This window comes from Lactuca saligna, chromosome 9 (genome assembly GCF_052625555.1).
Source record: "Lactuca saligna cultivar CGN05327 chromosome 9, ASM5262555v1, whole genome shotgun sequence".
Taxonomy (NCBI): Eukaryota; Viridiplantae; Streptophyta; class Magnoliopsida; order Asterales; family Asteraceae; genus Lactuca; species Lactuca saligna.
In genome coordinates this window covers 35,767,465-35,793,593 of record NC_136425.1, presented here as the reverse complement: position 1 = coordinate 35,793,593, position 26,129 = coordinate 35,767,465, and the positions used below count along the sequence as shown (strand labels likewise).

Genomic DNA, 26,129 nt, shown 5'->3' with positions numbered 1-26,129 from the left:
TATATATCAAATAAGAGCATGGATGCCATATACGCTAGAGAAAGAAGAAAAAAAAGAAAGTTATACTTGGATAGTAAAAAATCCAAGAAAAACTGTACCACGGAATCGTCTCAACGTACACCTTTTACACATGCTATTCATTTTAGCGCATACGGTAATTTTCTTACTTTCTTTTTCATATGTAATATGTTTTGTTTATTTATTTTTAATCTGTTCTTCATAATTATTTTTAAAATAAATAAAATTTTATAAAATTTAATATATTGAACATTATATAACCAAACGTCTTTAAATTATTTTCTATTATTTTACAGGTTCGATTAAAACTCGAGACTCTACTAATGCAAAAGAGAGAAGAAAAATTAGGAAGTTATATTTGGATAATAAAAAATCCAAACAAACTTTTAATACATCTAAGCATCAAAAAACATCTATTTCACATGTTTCTCACATGTCAAATAACGGTATTGTTATTCATTCATTTTACAATTATTTCTTAACTATATATGATATATCAAATTTCAATATTATTAATATTAAATTTATAAAATTTAATATTATATGTTTTATTACTAACTATTTTTATTATAATTATATAACAGATGTCTACAATCGTCGTTGTTATTTACCCTCTATGAGTTGCTATACAAACGTTACATCAAATAAGGAAAATATAAACTCAGTCAAATCATTTGTATATCAACATACAACTATCCGTTCTCCTTCTTCCAATATAAATGTTAGAACTCCATTATCTAACATTTCAAATGGTATGCATTTGTTTATAGACAATTTCTAAAATGTATGTTTCACATTTATATAATTTATAAAAATTCCTAACGTTCTAATTTGTATCTTTATTTTGTCAGATAATTATATTATCAATAATAAAAATCAAACACCGCTATCTATTAACAATGATAATTCAGTGTTTGATATTGGCATGACATCCACCGGTCGTTCAACCATCATTCAAAAATCTTCATCAATCAAGTTACCAAGAGGAAAACATCAATTAAAAAGGAAGGCTACCCATATATCTGGAATACCTATGTTTGAATTAACATTAGATGAAGAAATTAATGATCACCACATTATTGAAGATGTTTTCCGCGGTACTTCGATAGGTGATCATAATTATACAAAATTTTATATTATTTATTTTATATATTTAATTATATTCAGAAATTTTTATTATTTATGATATTCAATAGATTACTTGGATCATGGAGACCAGACTTTTATATGTCATATGTGTCATGCAAAACTATGGAAAGATGAATCGGTTAGAGGGAAACAAAAAAGGAATACATCTTATTCCTTATGTTGTGGTTACGGTAAAATTGAGCTACCACCATTAAAAGAAGCACCTTCATGTTACAAAAATCTTTACCGTTCCATGGATTCTAAAAGCAAATACTTCATGAAGAACATTCGTCGTTTCAATTCAATGTTTTCATTTACATCAATGGGAGGCAAAGTCGATTCATCTATCAACACAGGCAACGCACCATACATATTCAGACTTAGCGGTCAAAATTATCATAGTATGGGAAGTCTTCTACCTACAGGTGGATCAAGACCAAAATTCTGTCAGTTATACATATATGATACGGATAACGAGATTTCAAATAGATCGATAAGTATTGGGTATATTTTTACAATCAACTTTAATAAATCATTTCACATCATTTATATATTTTTACTAACATTAATAATTTTTTTAATAATTTTAGTGGACGAACAACTTCTTCTACATCAAGTTCAAGACCATATGATCTCCAGATTATAGAATTTTTGAAGGCTATGTTAGATTCAAACAATGCGTTGGTCAAGTCTTATAGGATGGTAAGAGACAGTCTTCATGAAAATCCTGGCGCTAATTTGAAATTAAAACTAATTGGAAAAAGAGAACAAGATGGAAGGACGTATAACTTACCAACTTCTTCTGAGGTAGCCGCTTTAATTGTTGGGGACATTCGTGACTCAATTGATAAAAGAGACATCATTGTTGAAACCTCATCAGGATTACTAAAGCGTATCAGTGAATTGCATCCTTCTTATCTTGCTCTTCAGTATCCATTACTATTTCCGTATGGCGATGATGGTTATAGAGTTGACATCCTTCATAGAGGTATTACATCTTCAAGTAACAGCAAGCGCCCAACATGTACGATGAGAGAATTTTTCGCTTACCGAATTCAAGATAGAGATCAATCGTTCTCACTACTTCTTAATGCAAAAAGGTTGCTCCAACAATTTTTAGTTGATGGTTATACCATGATTGAAAGTGAGCGATTATTTTTCATACGTAAGCAACAAAAAATTCTTAGATGTGAGTCTTATGAGAATTTGCGTAATCATCAAGCAAGTGGTAGTAGAGATATTTCGGACATTGGGCAACGTGTGATATTACCTTCTTCATTTACCGGTGGTGCACGTTATATGATGCAAAACTATTTGGATGCCATGTCGCTATGTAAATGGTTTGGATATCCAGATTTTTTCATAACCTTTACGTGCAATCCAAAATGGCCAGAAGTTCAAAGGTTTCTTAAGGATGCTCCACTTCATCCTGAAGATAGACCGGATATATTATGTAGGTTATTTAAGATTAAGTTGGATGCATTTATTAAAGATTTAAGAGAAAATGAAATTTTTGGCAAAGTTCAAGCAGGTATTTAAAATTAAACTTTAATTTTATATATATATATATATATATATATATATATATATATATATATATATATATATATATATATATATCTTCTTTAGTTGCTAACTTGTATCATTTTTGTATATTTTCATATGCAGTGGTTTACACAATTGAATTTCAAAAAAGAGGCCCGCCTCATAGTCATATATGTCTGTTTATGCATTCTGACTGCAAGCTTCCTACAGTTGAATATATTGATCCAATCATTTCTGCTGAGATTCCAAATATTGATGAAGAACCTGAATTGTATTCACTTGTCAAGGAGTTCATGATTCACGGTCCATGTGGGGCTCAAAATTTCAATTGCCCATGCATGGTGGACAGAAAGTGTTCTAAAAACTTCCCAAAACAATTCTGTGATCATACTTCAGTTGATTCAGATGGTTTTCCCTTATATAGGAGAAGAAATGATGGAAATTTTGTTGAAAAATCAGGTGTTCAGTTAGATAATAGAAATGTTGTTCCATACAACAAATATCTATTAAAAAGATATCAGGCACACATTAATGTTGAATGGTGCAATCAGGGATCTTCTATAAAATATTTATTTAAATATATAAACAAGGGTCCTGATAGAGCGACTGTTGCTATGGTGCAAAGCAATAATGATTCTGATAACAACGATGCAGTGGATGAAATCAAAGAATACTATGATTGTAGATATATATCTGCATGTGAAGCATCATGGAGAATTTTTAAATATGATGTTCATTATAGGCATCCTGCGGTGATTAGACTACCTTTTCATTTGCCTGGTCAACAACAAGTTGTATATGAGGCAGACGATGATATTGAAGATGTTCTTGACCAGCCTTCAGTTGCTTCTTCAATGTTCATATCTTGGATGAAGTGTAATGAAATCAATAAAGAAGCACGAAAACTTACATATGTTGAATTTCCTACGAAGTTTGTTTGGAAACCTAAAGATCAAATTTGGAAGCCAAGGGAAGTTGGATTTTCTATTGGTAGAATTCACTCTGTTTCACCTAAGCTTGGTGAAGCATATTTTTTGAGAATTCTTTTAAATAAAGTGAAAGGTCCAAAATCCTTCGAAGAAATTCGCATGGTCAATGGTGAAATTTGTTCTTCTTTTAAAGATGCATGCTATAATTTGGGTCTTTTAGATGATGACAAAGAATATATTGAAGCAATTAAGGAAGCAAGTCTTTCCGGATCTGGTTTTTATCTACGTTTTTTATTTGCTATGATGTTATTGTCCAGCAGTTTGTGTAAACCAGAGTTTGTGTGGGAAAACACATGGGAATACCTATCAGACGGAATTCTTTATTCTCAACAAAAAAGATTAAAGTCTCCAGGTATTATATGTTTATTAAATTATTATTAAAACTTTATCATATGAATTTCCAATATGCAATCAATTACATTTTACCTCCCACTTAATATTTTTTTTAATATGTTGTAAGTAATATAGTATTTATCGTACAGGTTTATCACTAAACGAAGATCAAATTAAAAACTTGACTTTGTTTGAGATAGAACAAATTTTACTTCGAAACAATTCCAGTCTAAAGGACTATAGAAGGATGCCTTACCCAGATGCTGATTTGGTTTCATCTTCAAACAATCGTTTGATAGCCGAGGAGCTAGATTATGACATATCAAATTTGAAGAATGAATTTGATCATCTCTTTGTTTCATTAACCGGCGAGCAACGCAACATTTTTCTAGATATAATGGCTAAGGTTAAAAATAATAAGGGAGGTGTATTTTTCATTTATGGTTATGGTGGAACGGGTAAGACATTTCTTTGGAAGACAATTTCTGCAGCAATTAGATGCCAAGGAGAGATTGTTTTAAACGTTGCTTCAAGTGGGATCGCTTCTTTATTGTTGACTGGAGGCAGGACAGCACACTCTCGGTTTATAATTCCCATAAATCTTACCGAGGATTCTTACTGTAGAATAAATCCAAAGAGTGATCTTGCAAGTTTAGTAAGAAAAGCCTCATTGATCATTTGGGATGAAGCACCGATGGTACACAAGCATGCATTTGAAGCTTTAGATCGAACTTTGAAGGATATATTAAGAGTTGTCGATCCTGCAAACTCAAATATTCCATTCGGGGGAAAAGTGGTTGTTTTTGGAGGTGATTTCAGACAAATTCTACCTGTTGTTCCGGGTGGCAGTAGACAAAACATTGTTAACGCTTCTTTAAGCTCTTTGTATTTATGGCAACAATGCAAAGTCCATAAATTAACAAAAAACATGAGGTTAACTATTGGAAGCGATTCATCTGCTGTTGATCGAATAAAGGGTTTTTCAAACTGGCTTTTGGACATAGGAGAAGGAAATCTTGGTGGTCCAAATGATGGTGAAGCAATTGTTGATATTCCAGAAGATATTCTCATTAATGATCCATGTGATCCTATTGGTTCATTAATCAATTTTGTATATCCTTCCATTCTTGAAAACTTCAACAGCGCGGGTTATTTTCAAGAAAGAGCAATACTTGCTCCCAAAAATGAAGTTGTTCAAGAAATAAATGATCGATTGTTAAAATTGATTCCATGAGAGCAAAAAGAATATTTAAGTTCAGATAGCCTATGCCAATCTGAGTTTGTCCATGATCAGTTTGATGCTAATTTATACTCACCTGATGTTTTAAATGGTCTTAAAATATCAGGTATGCCAAACCATAATCTCATTTTAAAAGTTGGTGTTCCAGTTATGTTATTGAGAAACATTGATCAGAAAAATGGTTTATGCAATGGCACTAGACTACAAGTCAAAACTTTGGGCAAACGTGTTATCGAGGCAGTTATCATATCTGGAAGTAATATTGGAAAGCGGACTTTTATTCCAAGAATGTCTTTAACTCCTACTGAAAACAAGATCCCGTTCAAATTCCAAAGAAGACAATTCCCATTGGCTGTATGTTTTGCAATGACAATTAACAAGAGCCAAGGACAGTCTTTATCGAAGGTTGGATTGTTTCTCAAGGATCCTGTTTTTACACATGGCCAATTATATGTTGCTTTATCTAGGGTTCAAAGTAGAGAAGGATTAAAATTGTTAATTTTAGATAACCATGGTAAACTATCAAATAAAACATCCAATGTCGTGTATAAAGAAGTTTTTAGAAATTTATAAAAACTTTGTACAACTATATTATTTATATCAATTTATGTTTTTTCTTTTATTTAAATTTTTGCATTATACAAAATAATTATTTTCTTACATATCTACAAATACAAATTGCTTATTTGATATCCAAACGATTACCATTTCTTAATTTCAACCATTCATTATATCATTATCCAATTACATACAAAACGTTGCTAAATAATCTCCCTTTTTAATAAATAAATAACTTCAATACCATGCTGCCATCTGTACAATTTGTATACTGCCACATGTAACCCTCTCAATTACTAAATACTAAATACTAAATTAATTAATAATTAATTTCTTCCTACAAATCAGTAAATGCCGTTTAATCAACCCTCTAAATAACCGACATTTGAATTTAAATATAAATTTTAAATATACAGTAAACAAATCAACTAGAGCCGCATATAATATCCCTAATCCCTAATTCACTAATATACAATATATACAATAAAGAAAATCATTAAATCACTTTCCCTCTCTTAAACCTCTTTAATTACGTGATTGACTTTAAAAATCATAGAGATATAAAGATATTATACAGATTATTATAGAGATATAGAGATATCGAGATATCATATCCCTGCAAATCAGCTATTCAAATTACAAATACTTTTATCATTATACCTATAAATACGTATAACGATCGATCCAGAAAAATGTTTTCTTCACTTCTCTCTTCAAAGCTTTCAGAATATTTTTCTTTAGCATCTCTGCATATACGTCCATAACGATCCATCAGGTTAGTATACAAAACTATTCACTTCCATCGTGCTTTTTTTCTTAAACAATAATCATATTGACACTAATTTTTTTTTTTAAAACATTCATCACATATGTAATCTGCATAAATATTTTTTACTATATTGTTGTTTTTTAAAACGCGAAGAACATATGAGTTTTGATTCGCAATTGGATTGATGATTGAGGGATGATTCGTGAAGAAAAACGCGAAGTCAAGGACTGTGAAATTGTTGTTTGCAAGAATTTAAAAACTCGATTGTGGAGTTGTTGATGCTCATTTTGCGAAAGTAAAACAATTGAGTGTTTGCATCTGTGAATCAATTTGAAGTCAATTGGGTTAATATTCGCATATGGGTTCAACATATGAATTTTTGATTTCGCAAGTTTAGAGTTCAAGAACTAAACTGTGTTCGCATCTGGAATGAAAATTTTGTGGTTCACATTTGATTAATTAGGTTAAAATGCGAAGCTTCTTGTAATTTCGTCTGAGCTGCTTCAATAAGATCTGCTACTTCTCGAATGTAAGCAATGAGTGAGAGAAGCACGTGGTGGAATTGTTAGAGAGTTGTTTACGTAGTATCGGATGTAGTTCTTATTTTTATTTTTTTTTAATAGTAAGTTTTTTGGGACCAGTAGTTTCAATCGATTTTGAAATTGAGTATTGTTCGCATTTGTATGAGTGTAGTCGATGAATCGATAAAGCAAGAACATATGAGTTTTGATTCGCAATTGGATTGATGATTGAGGGATGATTCGTGAAGAAAAACGCGAAGTCAAGGACTGTGAAATTGTTGTTTGCAAGAATTTAAAAACTCGATTGTGGAGTTGTTGATGCTCATTTTGCGAAAGTAAAACAATCGAGTGTTTGCATCTGTGAATCAATTTGAAGTCAATTGGGTTAATATTCGCATATGGGTTCAACATATGAATTTTTGATTTCGCAAGTTTAGATTTCAAGAACTAAACTGTGTTCGCATCTGGAATGAAAATTTTGTGGTTCGCATTTGATTAATTAGGTTAAAATGCGAAGCTTGTAATTTCGTCTGAGCTGCTTCAATAAGATCTGCTACTTCTCGAATGTAAGCAATGAGTGAGAGGTGCACGTGGTGGAATTGTTGGTTGTTCATCTTTTAATATGCCTATTGTACGTGTTTCAGTTGTTGGCTTTTTATAGAATTTATGAAAAGAGTGAAGAGGGGGGGGGGGGGGGGGGGATGTTATGGGTGTCGTTAATCAATGACGTGTGTGTATCTAAATTTCTGTGGGTGACATTGCTGTTATCCAAACATCCCGGTCACATACCACTACCGGTTCCTATTTTTAATGATTAGTAATGTCGTTATCTTATTATTGCAAAACATATAAAATCTAATCATTACAGTAATTAATATTAATTTTAAATAAATAGGTACAATTTAATTAAAATTTTTAATTTCTAATCCGTGGTGTCCACAGGTTATAACCTAATATATATATATATATATATATATATATATATATATATATATATATATATATATATATATATATATATATATATATATATATATATATATATATATATATATATATAAAGTCATAAAGACACTCCCGTAAAATATAATTCAAGAGTTCAAAAAAAAAAATACCTAGATTTTTTTGTTCAAATAAATTGTAGTTGCAAAGGAAACATAAATAACCTCAAGAAACTAGACCTGCACAAAAAGACCGGTTTCGGATCGGACCCAAAAAAAAGATTGAGACTAAACCGGTTTAAAACGAGACCGGATCGAAAAAAGACCGCTCCTAAAAAGATCGGACCAAAAAAAGACCGGCTTGAGACCGTCCCAAACCGGTCCAAAAAAGACCGGACCGTTTGAAGACCGGTCCTAAAAAAGACTGGACCGGTTTGAGACCGGTCTGAAAAAATAGACTTGTAACCAAACTTTATAAATATATAATTTTTGTGTTAATTATACAAATTTTAATCACAAACTATATAATTTATTTTATTTTTTTTCTTTTATAAAATTTAAATTATCATTTTTAATAATTCTTAATTTATTAATTTTATGATAATCTCATATTTATTAATGGAAAAAACTCGAAACCAAAATAAAAGAATGGAAAAATGTCGAAACTAAACAAAAAACCTCGTAAATCGAACCGAAAAAGGCGTATGGAAAGACCGAGAGACGAGACAGAAAAAGACCGGTCCAAAAAATACAGGTCCGCAAAAAAACCGGTCCGAAAAAAAAAACCGGATGGGAAAAATACCGAACGAGACCGGTCTGAAAATAGACCGGACCGTTCCGAGACCGACTTAAAAAAACTGGACAGTTTCAAAACCAACCCAAAATCGCTCTGGGACCGCAAATGTGGATGTCTATACAAGAGAGGAGCCAAGGTTTGCTTAGTGGATATAGGAAGGAAGGGTGTTTTACGTGCATATTTTAGAATAAAAAGATTCGAAGCCCATAGCCATTTGGGCCAAAAATTACAATAATAACCAAGAGGTCCATGTCTCTATGAGAAAGGGCCTCCGATTGACATTTACCCAAATGCAAAACATACTTCTAAGGAACACATTAAGTTGGTAGGAAAGATAGTTTGTCTATCGTTATCTATTCTTAATAAAAGATTCTCTACACAGCCACATGGCATCTTATTAAACCCTGTCATTAACACGTGGCACTCTCATATGTAGCCAGAAATATTTTTCCCGCTCCTTTATTTTCAAAATAAATCAATGATATCCCAAACAAGCAGCCAAAATATTTGGTAAATCCCCTTAAATCGGTCACCTAATTAGCGATTATAAAAGGAATCTAATCATCAATTCGATAACCAATACACCTCCATTGTTGTATACGCCTCCTCCCATGAAGATTGTTGCTGCTATTCAAAGGGCTCTAACCCTAAATTATGGTTTTATTGACTATTTCCGTTTGCAAGCCTCTATTTTTTTTAGTCCAATCGACTCACTCCAGTTGCAAAATACAAACTTTCGTGTCCATACAACTTTAATATCTCAGGTAAGTCCATTGATTTGATGCCCCTTGATTTTGAATTGGTTTTTCGAATTTTGTTAATAGTTGTCTTGAATGAATGTAATTCCCAGAAAGTTTTTGTTTTTTTCTTTTTTGTAAATTGGTTTTTTGAAGTGTGTTAGCAATTGTCTTGATAAAGTTAGTACTATTGTTTAATTTTACCCATCTATATATTCTTTTACTGAATTAAATTGTGATTTTCTTCTTTAGGGAACCAACAAGATCTTATTTTTTATGATGCCTACAGAGTGTTTGATGAAATGCCTAAGAAGGATATGAATGTCATGAATATGTGAGATTGTCTTTTTAACAAATAAATGGCTGAAGAAATGGTAAAATTGTAATCCCTTTTGTTAAAATAACAACCATGCCTTCAACCATCTCTTTTTCTTGTGAATGTGATTTTGTCGATTGTTATTTTGTAACTACTCAATGATTAATCCTTACTGTTGTCTCAGTTAATGAACATATCATGTGCAGTTTTCTTAAGAGATTAAAGCTTATGAATTTGCATGTAGTTGGAAGAAATGGTTGAAATAACTAAGGGATGACATATGATTCCTAAGTCTGTATTGAAAAATTAGAAGATAAATAAGGAATGGTCTAATAGCAAAAAAAACCAAGAAGCTAAAGACTTTAAGACAAAGAACACTACAAACAGGTTAATTTCAATAGGGAAAACACCTAATTATTTAGCTAAAATTATTTTATTTTTTTTTAATATATATATATATATATATATATATATATATATATATATATATATATATATATATATATATATATATAATCATGTGGATCTAAAATCAAAGAAGATTTTAGAGCTCTTGCATTTGAGACAAGTGATGTTCCTTCTGCCGTATCTTGATTTCGGCCCGGTTAATTTTATTGTTTCTTCTCTTAATTTTGTAATTTTTTTAATGAGTAGAGTATATGTTTATTATGAACACATTTTCTATAAATGTGATGCATGTATTTAGTCACTCAAGTTATATAACATGATCAAGGTGTTAAGAAGGGGAAAGTTTTATCTTGCATATAAGCTAAAGCTTATCTTAACTGTAAATTTAATAAATATATAAATCATATGTATTTTTTGGAACTTAAGTAATTGAAGTATTTAATTAATAAATGATTATACGAACTTTTCTTCGGATAGTTAAAATGATAAGAAAATCAAAAAGATAACACTCTAGGATCTGTTTTAGGCCTGGTGGATAGTAGTAGCTTTACACAAAAACTTTTCAACTAGAAGGTTTGTCTCACTCATTGGCTTGTAAAGAATCCTGATAAGGTACCTATCCAAAAATGACAATGTACTTCTATTATTTTATATCTAGATGATGTTAACTAAGCTTTAAATGCATAAATAATTTATATTTTTTCACACGCATGAGAACTAGCTACGTACTTCCTATTTTTTCACAAGTTTTTATGTCATGTCATTTTAATTTTGTTCCTAAAATTAAGTTGTCATATAGTCGGTAGTATACTTTTTATTTTTAATCTTTGGATCAAGTTATATATATATATATATATATATATATATATATATATATATATATATATATATATATATATATATATATATATATATATATATATATATATATGGGTTTAGGTTCTACGTTTTGTTCTAACTTTTTGTTATGTTTCGTGCATAAATTTTTTAAATACCGTTGGCTTCAAGCTCTAATAAGATTGGAATGATAGGGATATTTTTGTCAAAAAAGAAAAAAATATTTTTGTCAAAAAAGAAAAAAAAATCTAATATTATACTGTTTTTCCAAGTATAACATAAACTTGCTTTTTTTCATTTTGTGAGAATGTTTCTAATTACATTTATTATATTTTAGTACTCAGGACTTGGTTGTAGCCATGATCGAACTTTGTCTTAGGAGTAGTATTTTACAAATGATTCTTTTATATATATATATATATATATATATATATATATATATATATATATATATATATATATATATATATATATATATATATATATATATATATATATATATATATATATATGAATGGGTTTAGGTTCTACGTTTTGTTCTAACTTTTTGTTATGTTTTGTGCATAAATTTTTTTCAATACCGTTGGCTTCAAGCTCTAATAAGATTGGAATGATAGGGGTATTTTTGTCAAAAAAGAGAAAAAAAAAAAACTAATATTATACTTTTTTCCAAGTATAACTTAAACTTGCTTTTTTTCATTTTGTGAGGATGTTTCTAATTACATTTATTATATTTTAGTACTTAGGACTTGATTGTAACCATGACCGAACTTTATCTTAGGAGTAGTATTTTACAAATGATTTTTTTTTTTTTTTTTTTTTTTTAGGATAGAGTATCAAGTTTCAGCATAATTTTATTTTTCATTTATAAAAGAAGTTTAAAATTCTGATATTATCTAAGTGCTTAGTTAAATAGACATCTTACATATATTTTATATAATATTGTGACACATATTAGTATTGATTCAATATTAATGATTAATCTGACGAACTAGCTACCTTTTAATTAACCTGATAAAATTTCTAATTTTAAATGGAACAATGTTATTTCCATGATTGATTATTTTTATTTTTTTCAATTTGTTTAATTTTCTATTTCTTTATGTAGTATGATTATATTAATTTTAGATAAAACAATGTTATTTTTAAGATTGATTGGCTTTATATTTATCAATATATTTAATTTTATATTTCTTTATACAACATTATAATATTAATTTAAAATAACAGTAATATAGTTACGGTTAACACATCTTTTTTATATATAAATAAATATATGCAAATCTACGATTAATGATTATTATTATTATGCACTATACGCTATTTTAATTTATCAAACCGTGGATTCCACGGGTTATAACCTAGTATATCATATTTGCCACACTGCATAACAAAAAAAAACTTGCCATTTACAAGATATGTGTTGCCACATTTGGCATGCTATTTTTTTTTTAAAAATAATTGATGTAAAAAATAATCAATTTAATCAACTTGATTTAAAACTAAAATTTTATTAAACTTCAACGAAAATTACAAAAAACATACCAAAAAAACTTAGAATTTAAAAATAAAAACATGCAAATCAAAATTATCAAACTTAGATAGACCTAAAAGACATCATCATCAGAAAATTAACCATCAAATCATCGATCGGTTCCACGTTAAGATCGATGTGGTTGACAGTCCAAATATGTTCCGTCAAATCCCTACAAAGAATACGATGCGTCTCAACATCATGAACTATTGCCCTCATCACCAACGCCAAATACTCCGCGCTTCCAACCTCAAAAGCTTGTGCCGGTGGAATGATCTCGTTTCACATATTGCATTTTCTTCGTCTTCGAGAATCATATTATGCAATATGATATAAATATACATCACCTCACTCATTTTATTCTCCTCCAAATAAGGTGCAGGATATTTAAGAATATGCCAACGTTTTTTCAAAGCACCAAAAATCCTTTCTCGCCTTCTCTTAAGCTCTCTTAAACTTTAACCTTTTGCGATCAATTTGTCACACCCCCGAACCAGACGGCGGAAACATCCGGGGGCTATTGTGACTCAATTGAATACCATCACAGTGAATATACATGAAACATAACATCATACATCACCAAGCATTGGAATAATACAATTGGTAGCGTTTACATCTGTTACATTGTTTCAAAATATTACATTCCAAATTACAATGTTCATTGTTACTTAAACAACCGCAAAACAATCATAGAGTATAGTCCTTTCTTCACTTATCTGTTACCTGAGAATACAAGTATTTTGAAAAACGTCAACATATGAAATGTTGGTGAGTTCATAAGTAATGTTTGAAATCCAATGTTTGTAATGTTTTGAAAAACCACCAGAAAATCCGATATTTTCTGAAAATAGAATAGCGTAAAAATATGTGAAGATCCATGAGTATGTTTGTTTGAATTCTATAGATGTAAGCGTAAGAGTTGTGAAATTCGACATGTAGTTCATAAGTGTACTAGTTGAAAACCCTAGGAAAACCCGACGTTTTCCTATCACTTTGCTTTACTTAGTTTGTGTACTGTTATTTCGTTACGTTAGAGGTGTTCGTTGAGCTCCGGAGGCATTGAGTATACAGAGGGTGGTGAATTGTTGTAACGTACGTTAATGAAAACGTCCGGTTGAAAACCGTGCTAGCGATTCCTTAGGCGTCACTCGCAGTTATTCACGCAACTCAATCCTCCCGGACTTGTGTAGTCCCACGACCGAGGAGAAAAAGTGAAGGTGCGAAACCCTCGGTATTTCCCTACGTCGTTCAAGACCATTGCAATTGCGAAGGGCCCGGAGCCCAACCCGCAATCGTGAGTTCCCGACTTTACTAGTAGCACTGAAGGACCCTTGGGGGCCAGCAGCATGTTTGCCATTGAAAGTCCTTTTACACGCGGTCGAGTCGTATTAGACCCAACTACATGTAAGCAAGTGTCCTTTGGGCCTAAAGATCATGTCATCGGGCTAGCTAGGCTCAACAAGCATGATTTGCAACTTTTGGGCCTAAGGAGTGTACGTCGACGTATTGAGTAATTCCACGAGAGTAAAGAGTTCCAAGAGTTCCATATGTGTATTGAGCGTTGTAGTGTTAGTAGTTTTGGATTTGTTATTGATTCGAGACCGAATCAATTCGTTTGGTAACGATTGTTGGTGATATTGTGTATTGTAATCCATCGAGAGTCGTAGTGTCAATCTTTGTTCACAACGAGTGTATTGAATTATCATTGAAAATTTTCTGTTTACAACCCCTCTTTATTTTGTAAATTTAGTTTTTCACCCCTTTAGGTAAAATAATTTCCGGTTTAGTCCTTAAACCATTTTTCTTGACATTTAACACCAAAAAATTATTGAAATTAATATTTTTCAGCATATTTTTCATTGAAAACAGTTTAAGTCCCTGAAATTGCAGCTTTCTCGGTTGTAACCCCTCTTTTTCGCAATCTTAACATTTTTGGCCCAAATTGGAAAATTTTTGCAACTTTGGTCCTTTTTAAATTTGAAAAGCATTTTAAACCTTTGAAAAGTACTTGTGACACTAGTGGTCCATTGTTTTACTGAAAAACACAGTTTTGGCCCTCCAAAACAGAAAATTTCGCATAATGGGCTCTATTGGGCCGAAATTGTCATTTTTAGCCCATTAAGCTTGAAATTTATGCTTTTAATCCTCCAAATAGTATATTTTCAGAAAATACATTATGGAAACTGTTTTGACTCATCTCACCCATCAGATTTCGAAATATTTCATTTTAGGCCCTTCAACTTTGTATTTTTAACATTTTGTGTCAAAAAAATGAGTTTTTAGCCCAACATAAGTGTTGTCAAGCCATTTGGCTATTTTTCTTGGTATACTTTGCATGTGGTAGTATATTTTATGCTAGTATAAAATATATCTCGGTTTTTAGCAATTCATAACTAGATCTAGCATCAAAATCATACAAAACATACATATAAGCATAGAAATCAACCAAAACATACACATAATGATGGATCTACACCTTTGCTTGTATTCTCCCCCACAAAAACTTATAAAAACCGAAAATAAGGGGGTATGAAGCTCACCTTAGGATGTGATTTCGATTTTTGAAGAAAAGATGGGAGAAAACTTGGTGGTTTTTGGCCTTAGCACCCTTTTCTTGAAGATCTCGAGTTTGATGTGCTTCTAGGATGTAAGATCACGTGTTTTGCATGGATTAGGAAAAGATTTTGATAACAAAAAGAATCTAAGTCATAGATCTAAGCATAATCTTACCTTAGATGAAGAATTTGTGGAAATATCCTCTTAAAAGCTTCCTAAATTTCGAGATTTTGGAGTGGAGAGGGAGGAAGTGTTCTTGAGAGAGTTGGAGAGATATTTGTGTATGTGTGTGTGTGTTTCGGCCGAGAGTGAGTGAGAGAAGAGAGAAATAGACCATGAAGTGATGCATGCTTGGAAGTATGGGACATGTTGCATGGAAATCCTTTGGTTAATTGTGAGGTGTCACTCACAAGGTCAACCCTTCCTCTTGGGCTTGTTTTGGGCCGAAAATATGGAAGGAAAAAGAGAAATTTGGGCTTTAATGCCCACAAGCCCATGTGTAAATTAAGTTGGATGAGTTTTAACCTAAAAGGAAATATAATATGATTTTTACACTTTGTTGGGCTAGTTTAGGTTAATCATGGATCAAAGCTTTTAATTCATTTCATTCTAGGCCCAATATGGCCCAAAATGTTGAAATAAATTAATGTGGGTCCAATTAGAGCCCATGATAGTCAAATTGGAAGCTTATTGGTCCATTTGGGTCCAATAAGGAAGTCCTAGTTCAAAATGGACTTAAACGAGGACTTCTAGGGTTTCCAATTGGTTGTTGACTATTTGTAGCACTTGCATGATGTATTTGATTGAAGTTTTTGATGTCATAATAATAGGTATCACACATGCTCTTAAGTTTTTTATTCAACCTTTACTTGAATGTAGTGATTACAAGACACAAAATTTCTAGTTGTGACACAATTGGACAAGACAGTGACTTCACAAAACAAACACGCTTTAGATAGATCCCGTCCACAAGATAATACCCGTTCATATACGATGTTCCAGATACTTGAAAGGAAGAATCTGGTGCTGGCACGTTATACATGTCGCCAAACAACGGAGATATGTTAAGAACATTAATGTCATTGAGGGAACAAGTGGAACCAAGGAATGCATGTCATACCCACAAATCCTGTGAGGCCACCACCGCTTCAAGTATAATGGTTGGATAACCATGATCATCTCGGGTGTATTGGCATTTATGGGTGTTCAGACGACAACCCCATTCCCAATGTAGGCAATCTAGACTTCCCAACATTATAGAGAAGCCATGCACATTTGAATGGTGAGCATACAATTGTTGGATGTCACTACAGATAGGTTTGCGCATATATCGTGGACAATATAATCTCATGAAAAAACTTACTAAATTTGTGAAGGATTTTTCGTGCAGTACGTTTGGACATCCTAAGATTCTCATCTAGTGCATCGGGGTAAGTGACATATGCTAATTGACGAAGTGCAGCGGTGCATTTTTGTATAGGAATAAAATCAACTGTACCTCTAGCATCCCGACGTTGTTGAAAATATGGACATGTTGTCGTGACGTCGTTAACGATACAGAAAACAGAGGTTTGTGCATATCGAACAGCGACGAAAATAATATCCTTGAAACGTGACATTTTTAGCAAAGTAATCATGCATGAGTCGTTCATTAGCCGTCTCACGATGTGTTTGTATATATATTCTATTCCTTCAGTGTGCATTCTCCACATTTTGTTGCCATAGTTCTTCAATCTTCTGTTCCGCCTCCTGAATGACCTCTATATTGGTTTCAAGCAACACATCACACATGCCCGATGAAGATGATGAAGATGCCATTTTGAGAGAGAATATTTGAGATGTAGAAGATGGTTTTGATGTGGTAAATGAATAAGTTAGGATGTATTGATATGAGTTTTTTTTAAAGAAAACATTAAAAGCAAAAAGAGCCATTATCTACCCATTGGTCACCTCCAACCGGACAAACTCGACATTTCTCACCGAATTGTCGAGCCGAGCTCAGCATGCCTCGGTCTCGGCCCGATGTACGCCGAGTTAGCTGAACCATATGTCGAAGCCACTCCGAGTGGCCTTATAGCTAATTACATAGAAAATAAGGGAAATTGAATAAAATGATCATTATAACTATCATTGTAACCGAGTTTTTTTATATATATTTTTTATAGTTTCTGAAAAAAAATGATCATTTACTCTAGAATGTTTTATTATGGATTTGATCTTCAAATTCTAGAGTTAATTTTTGTTTTTTCAAAGAAATATCTCTATTTATGTCCGAAATATTAATTTTGAAGTCTTTAATATCACCGTTTTTCAATTAAATGATTGATTATATGCCCTAATATCGTATATAGTTCACATTATTACGTTTGTGTAACTTTTTTTTAGAATTAAGTAAAAACAAATTTATTTCTCAAAACTTCGGAATTGTTCATCGGATTTCAGATTTGTTCTTGAAATTCTGGATATTTATTTCAAAATTCCAAAAATTTTGGTCCAAAATCCAGAATGTCGGTAAAACATACTTTTTTGTTAGAAAAATATTTTTTTCTCAGTCTGGAATGCCCATTTCGAACTTGGTGATTATTTTTGCAAAAACAATTTTTTTGGTTATTATCTTCAAGCACACTGTAACATCCGGATATCTAGGCTTGGAAATTTAAGTATTTTATTTTGGGATATGAAGAGACTCGGCGAGTTGACGCCTCAACTCGTCGAGTAGGATCGCGACTTGGTGACCTGTTTAATGAAGGAACTCGACGAGTCGGGTATCTGGACTTGCCGAGTCAGCGATGTTAAGGAAAACCCTAAATCCTCGGGCCTGATCCATATTAGAGGACCTTATAGCCCTCTTGTGCGGCTATCAATCCAGAGAGAGATACCTTAGATAGCTTGAGCGAAGAGTGAAAGAGATAAATCCATTTTGAGCATTCTTGGTGTGATTTTTTTTTGCAAGGGAGAAGTCATTTCCAGCAAAGGGAGGTCAAGGGATTTGTTGATTCAGAGTTCCTGAGCTCGTATCTTCACTGTAGAGGTATCAAATCGATTTCCCTTTTCTGTTTTGGTTGAGATTGGTGATTTTAGGGTTTTCTACACCTTTCTATGGCTTGTAGTGATGAGTATAGGGTCCCTTTGTGTGAGAGGTCCCAGATCTGGACCCATAGAGGTCCATAGAGCCTTATTCTGTATGCTTTATGTTGGTTCATTGAGTGAATGTGACTTTGATGACATTTTAGGAGCCATTTCTCCAAGGAAATCCTTGTGAGCTTTGCATGTATTACAAGCCTTGACCTTTACGTGGTTATTGGTCGTAAGGAAGCCAGATCTAAGGATTAGAGGAGCAGATCTGACCTTAGAAGGTCGGATGAGTGTTGTCATGGGAGCAACTCACCGAGTCCATAGGAAGACTTGACGAGTCGAGTCGGGTTGCCTTGCGATTCGAATCCAGAGGAAATCCGTCGAGTGGAAGGTTCACTCGACGAGTCAAGTGAGGCCTTGGAGGAGTCAGAAGACATGTGTGGACACACCGTGTCACCCTTGTGTACTCAACGAGTCTGGTCAGAGTTGACCGTTGACTTCAGTTGACTTTGGGGTTTGGTCAACATAAGTAATAGAGACCTTGGAGGGGTAAAATGGTCTTTTACCCACTACCCGATTAGAGACGGAAAGAGTAATCGCCGGTTTAATTAGAGTTGAGACTTCGAGTGTTAATTAGAGATATTTGCCTTATGTGTTAGGCAGTGGCGAGTCCGAGATTCAAGTGTAAAGATAATCGCTTTCTGCTTGCCAGGTGAGTCTTCTCACTATACTTTACCTTGAGTGGTAATTAGAGTTATGTGACAGATTATCTTGTATGCTATGTATGTGATGTGTTGCACTGCATTATTTCTATGTGAATTAAACTGTGTGTGTGCCAGAGTTTACAGAGTTAGGACCGAAAGGTCCACAGAGTTAGGACCAGAGGGTCCACAGAGTTAGGGCCAGAGGGACCACAGAGTTATAGCCTCGAGTGGCTAGTATGTGTTATATGTGGTATTTTGGGGAACTCACGAAGCCTCTTTCTTATTGTGTTATGTGTTATGTGTTTCAGGTTTTTCTCCGGCTCACGAGATGGCACCGGCTCGATTGTACACACCAAAGGAAGAATTATGTTTTTGAGGATCATGTATTATTATTTAATTACAAAAATAGTCCTTAAACTCTTTTCAACTTTATTTATAATGTGCATTGTACTACTTCTCTTTATGGTTACTACCCCTACATTTTTATGAATTATTCAAAAACCATCCAACTTACAAAAATAGTCCCTAAACTCTTCTCAACTTTTGATAAATCACTCAACGCTCATTTCTTTTAAACATATAGTGTTTTTTGAAGCTCTGATATGCTATACTGATTTAATCAATTCTCATACCAAACACACAAGAAAAACACATGTAAGAACCTATGACAAAGCGCGATCTTGAATACTGGTTGTCATGCATTTATACCAGTTGTCATGCATTTATCAAGATTATGGTATTTTATTTGCTCAATAAATTTACATTTATTGTTTTTTATGAAATACCATTGGTGGTAAGAACATTATATAAAGAATTAGACAAATGAAAAAATAGAGAAAATTATTAATCTAGCCAAAAAAGCTAATGACTTTTCACTTAATAGCAAAAAATTAACAATTAACCAAATACAACCAACCAAACCGCAGGTGAGGCCAACATGTCTGCGGTTTAGGCATTGAGCTATAATTTCGCATGATAGTATCGACTTCTAATGCACATTTTGCGCATCAACAACTTGTACATCATAGGTGGCAGATCACATCTACTATTTCGTCCTGCTAACTATTGTTTCGTTCATGGCATTTAAATGCTATTTCGTTTAAAGTATCGAATCACACCAAATAACATATTACATAATAAAATGGTATAACTAAACAAGATAGAAAAAAAAACTTTGAAAACCATAGATAGGATACCCATCAACGATGTACAAACTACTAATGCACATTTTGTGCATCAACAACTTGTACACCTTAGGTGGCATACAACATCTATAGTTTTTTTTTTTTTTTTTTTTTTTTTTTTTTTTTTTTTTTTGCAAAAAAAATATATATCCAATACTATTAGATTTCAAGGTAAACGATATAAAGCAAATAAAAAATGGGGTTTAAGAGAAAACCTTATTGTTGTTTGGAGCCTCTATCGAAAAGATTTTCGCTAGCTTCTATCATGTTGAAAATGATCTAAATGAATTTTTTTAATTGTTATATATTCTGGGTAATGAGCCCCTAAACTGTGGATGAGCTGCAAAACTCTAGCCTAAATGCTCAAAACCGTAGCCCACTCTCGTCTGATACTCTCCAAACGGTATGTATACGTCCAAACTATATGTAACTAATGTAGCGTACAAAAACAAACAAATATAAACAAGATTGACCCTGTTGATTCTAGCAGAATACCCAGGACAAAGTCCTCAAAACTACGTTGATTTTATGAATACATTGAGATTTGCTTTAAAATATGATTCAACACACAAAAAAATTTGAAGAAAATTGAGAATTCTTAAAATTTATGGATGATAACACTTAAATAACATGCAAAAACTAAAACAGACCCCAAAAGAGTCATGAGCCAAATACAAACTCGAAAACAAAACCTAAAAATTATGGAAAAAAACAAAAAATTGTTCATAACTGTATTTAGAAAATAATTTATGGACTAAAAAATGGATAAGTCCCTGCATAGTCCGGTCGCATGCCCAAAACAAAGTTTCGTAGCCAAAGTTGTAACGCCCGCAGATCCGGGCTAGTCAATTTAGAGGCAATAGGGGTTGAAAATGACTTTTCGACAAAAGATTATTTAGAATAAATAATCTTAACCAAGTTGTAGAATATGTCACAAGGTTTCCGTACATATAAAGAACGCCGAAATCCGAGTTATAACGAAGAAGTTATGGTCCGCCGAAGTTTTACGGCAAAACCGGCACGGCACCGGGAGACGTAAATAGTGAATTTACGATAGAAGACTTTTTAGCCTTAGCAATCTAAACAAAATTTGTAGAATATGTTAAACTAAGAACGTCGATAAAAAGAACGCCCAAATCTGACTTCGTATGAAGAAGTTATGATTTTTCTAAGATTCGGCTTAGTAGTGCACGGCCTGAAACTCGAATTTTAGTTCGAGCGGTTTTTGGCTTACGTGACCTAACTGAGAGTTGAAGATCTCATTAATAGGAACTCAACGGTAAAAAGACAGACGAAAACGGAGTCCGTATGAAGGAGTTATGAACTCTTCGCGGTCATTTAACAGTCTAATCGCCTCCTACTGTTAAATTTGAGATCGGTCGAGAATTAGCCGACGGAGTCTAAACGAAAGTTGTAGATCTTGATTTTACCTACGCGTGGATATAAAGAACGTCGAAAACGGAGCTCGTATGCGAAAGTTATGATTTTTCTAAGTTTGAGGGCTGATACGCGATAGGGGGTGACGTGGCACCACCAGAAGGCCACCACATGGACCAACTCGGCGAGTAGGTCCCCCCTACTCGGCGAGTCCATCAGATTCCACCCCTATAAATAGAGGTGCCGGGTTCCCTCACCCCTCTTCTTTCTCTCTCTAAACTCTCTCTCTAAGCTCCCTTAAGCCTCTAAAAGCCTAGGTAAACCCCCTAGCACCCGAAGGAAGCCCTGAGGCTCCCGGAGTCCCGAGAAAAAGGGTCTTTCGGCTTGGGAACACTGCTCCAGCGAAGCCCGACTTTGCGAAAAACCCGCTGTAAGTAAGCTATGCCTACGCTATCTTTAGTATAGCTTATGTTTTAATATAGTAACATTATTAGGAACTTATAATGAGTATTTGGGCTATTATTATGAGTTATATTGAGTGTTATTTAACGCTTATATAATAATAATAATAGTCGGACTATTAATTAGTCGCGGTTATCGTTAGACTAAACCCTAGTGGTACTGGTACTAGGTTTTATCGAAGGAATATCGTTTTGAGAGTATCGAAGCGCTGTCCGAGTGCTGAGTCACCACCTTTCAGGTGAGTGCATGGTCCCTTTCATCTTACACATAGATATGAAGTATTTTAATATAAATTACGTGCTATGTGTACATATTGTCAGAATACTTGTTGTCTATGCTGGATGAATGATTTATACATGTTTTAAATGATTTAAACTGTATATTTATTTTATAGCTACAAATATGTTGGGATAAAACATGGGTAGATGAAATAGTTGGTGAGTGATGAAATAAAATAATGAGAGATAGGTGATGATAGGAAGGTGATGATAGATAGGTGATTATGAATCGGTGATGTAGGATACTACAACCTTGTCCGACAATTTGGAGATGTAGTCATCTACCAGAGTATAGATGGCGACCGCGGACTATTATAGACAACCCCGTGGAAACACCAGCAGGCTAGTAACCTGTAGGTGATGAATTACGAGTTCAGGCGATGTTGTAACTACGTATTCATGCGATGATAGTCTAACCCTTATTATGAATTATGAGTCCAAGCGATGTTCTGGCTACGTATTCATGTGATGATAGACTAACCCTTATCATGATTTACAAGTCCAGGCGATGTTGTGGCTGCGTAATCATGCGATGATACCCTAACTCTTGCTAGACACATATTGAGGGAGTAATCCTCGGATTAGTATTGTCTATGCAATGTAGGCGATGATCCTTAGGTAAAGTTCGTAGGAACAATCATGTGAGGAAATACGATGTAAGGAGATGAGAAGTAAATATGATATAGGAGATGACCCTTGAGATAATATCTTTAGGGAAGACTAAAAGAAGATAATGGGGATGGGTAATTGGGTTGATTGTTTGATTGTTTAAACATAATAACTATATTATTGTGGGTTGAAAACCCTATGTACTCACCAGGTTTCCCAACCTGACCCACTCAGTTTATTTACATCACAGGTGGCGATATGAAGTGACATTACACTGAGAGATTTAAAGAGATGTAGATCACTAGTGTAAATAATTGTAAGTTCTGTTTATGCTTATGTTTCTGTATTAACGATGACATCCCAAACGTTTTAAGATGAATAAAAATACGTTTCTTCGAAAATGTTTTAATAACGTATTTATCGTGTTTTTCTGGGAACAAATTCCGCAACCTTTTTATAAAATGAAGTACTCTGATTTTTATAAAGCATAAACAAAATCGGTCTTTTCTGGCCGTGATTTTGGGGATGTCACAAAAGTTGTAACCATTTCCGTGAAATCTTTTAACCACTTGATCATGGGCTTTTAGGAACATAAGGGTCCGATCCACTATACTAGGTCTAGACCTGGCAAAACATAACACGACACGAAAACCCGATACGAACCCGACATGAAAATAGCGGGTTATGGTCAGAGATTTCGACACGTTTATGTAAACGAGTTGACACGAAACGACATGATAAACGAGTATGATTAGGGTCAAGACTTTCAACTCGAGGATGACTCGAATATGACCCGTTTAATTATATATTATTTATAATAAATTTCATATTTTTGTAAATATATTATATGTTTTAGATTATTTATAATAAATTTCATATTTTTGTAAATATATTATATGTTTTAAAGTTACTTAATTTTAGTCATCCTCATCATCTATCCCTTTTGCTCCCTAACTTTAACACTTTTCATTTTTCCTTCTAAACTTACTATAAATTTTGTCACTCCATCTCGTAACTCTAGTGTTTCACCTTTTTCCTTTTTGCTTCCACAACATCTACTTTTAAACCTTTAAAATGTTTCAACCCCACATGACACAACATATTTACAAGCTCTAAACCTTAACCCGAAACCCGATACAAAACCGACACGAAAATAAATGAGTTAACACGGCACGACACGATAATTAAATGGATCGGGTTAGGGTCAAACCTTTTCAACCCGTTTAATGTCTTAACACGATATAAATCTGACACGATACGATACGTTTGCCAGGTCTAATTATGTCCCACATTAGTAACTTAACCTCCACTAGTGTTTGGTTGACTATTTTTGGGTATCGGCAAATTTTTGGTAATTAAATGAAAAGTCATTATTAATTTTGGCTAGATTAATAATTTTTTCAAAAAAGATGAATATATGTATATATGTGTCATCCTTGAAAACAGCCTAACTAAAAGACAGATAATCACATCTATGCAAAGACCAAGGACAATAGTGGGTTGCGACAAGTCTCTTCACACAACAAATGTTAGGTGTGCTGAAACTATAGTATCCACTTAATCATGCTTGTTCAGATAAGAACATATGTATTTATATTTATCAGATTAAAGTTATTATAAGATCATACGGAATCAATAGTTGTCTCATACCTAAAACCAATATCTTGGGCTGCCTACATTTTGATTACATGAATGGTCGTTAGATATCATATGCAGCTAAGAGTTATGCCTAACGATACGCCCCATCCAAATCTTTGAAAGAATGACGCCAACTTGTGTGAAGGAGAGCACTTTATAGAAAGCACAACTGAATTTTGCAAGTTGGCTCATGGTCCTGTGCACTAACCACTATTCTCGAATAATCTCATTTCGTTTTTTTTGCGAGCTTTGAAGGAGAGACACATGGTAAAAAACATGAAATAATGTTAGCTTATCTCTGTTATAGTATAAACACATTATGATAAAAATTTAAACATAGATAACACTTCTAGAAAGCATAAATGAATTGTGCAAGTTGGGTTATGGTCCTTTGCACTACTTTTGAATAAATCTTATGTCGTTTTTACAAACTTTGAAGGCATAGTCATAGTAAAGAACGTGGAATACTGTTATAACTTTTAATTTCTCTGTTCTAATAAGAAGACACTCGATAAAAATTTGAAACAAACATAAATTCATGTGCGAGGTGAGGGCGTGTTGATAGAAAAAGAAAGCACTAACTAAAAAGTGAACTCATAGAAACATTCTTGTGGAGCAAATAAAAGAGGCCACAAACTTTGCGATATATCCCATCACATTATCAATTGCCCACAACCCCTCCCTATTATTCATTTGATGCACCTTTATTTGGCGTTGACTTGTAACATTATTGTATTGCACGATGGATGTGGTTGATTTATGTCAAAAATCATTCTCGAACAAATATTTATATATCACTTCTTGAATGATGTATGAACGTTTACGTCGTATGTGTGTTGATATTGAATATTGTTATTTTTCCCAAGAATCGATCGGCTTTCATTAATTACCTTAAATAGAAGATTACGTGGCTAGAATATAAAATACAAAACATGGGCTAGACTTAGGTCGAGATATACAATATATAATACACCTATTAACCGATATAAAATAAAAATAAATAAATAATATTAGTAACATGTCTGGATCGGATCGAGTTCGTAGAAGCCAACAAAAATTTAAAATTTTTACAGTTATACCCGATGAGGAGCGTTGCATATGATGATGATTAGCGATTGTGAAGACCTAAGCAGTTATCATAGACGAAACTTCAATAGCGGTCATATGCCGCTATTTGAAATTATGGTTATCGTGGTGGTATAACGGCGATATAACGGTTTTTTAATATTATGTATAATTTATATATTAGAATACTAATCCTATGTAGAATTAATATCATAAAAAGTCATATAAAAATATAATATAAGCCATATATAATATTCTAATATAGTAATATGAAAACTAAAAAACGTCAAAGTGTCATCGCAACTCAAGTCGTTCGTGGTTTCTAAGTACAGAAAGAGACAAAAAATAGAAGTTGTGATTCGCTGTTTTTGTATCTTGGAATTAATTAGATTTATTATTTGGACTTATTAAAACAAAAAAATATAGTGGGCGAATTAAAAAATATAGATTTAATATTGAAATAGCCCACAATCAGTTTTTTTTTTCTTTGTAAAAATAGCCCAATATGTAC

The 26,129-nt window shown here is 32.9% G+C and overlaps 1 protein-coding gene across 1 annotated transcript; it reads left to right on the top strand.

Annotated features, from left to right (window-relative positions):
- The first annotated feature begins 18 nt into the window (after window positions 1–18).
- Window positions 19–5,247, top strand: LOC145016209 (uncharacterized). The gene is made up of 6 exons (XM_078974597.1): window positions 19–154; window positions 870–1,115; window positions 1,215–1,650; window positions 1,737–2,677; window positions 2,815–4,032; window positions 4,163–5,247. Exons 1-6 carry the CDS (start codon window positions 19–21, stop codon window positions 5,245–5,247), a joined length of 4,062 nt encoding a protein of 1,353 aa, XP_078830723.1.
- Window positions 5,248–26,129: the final 20,882 nt, after the last annotated feature.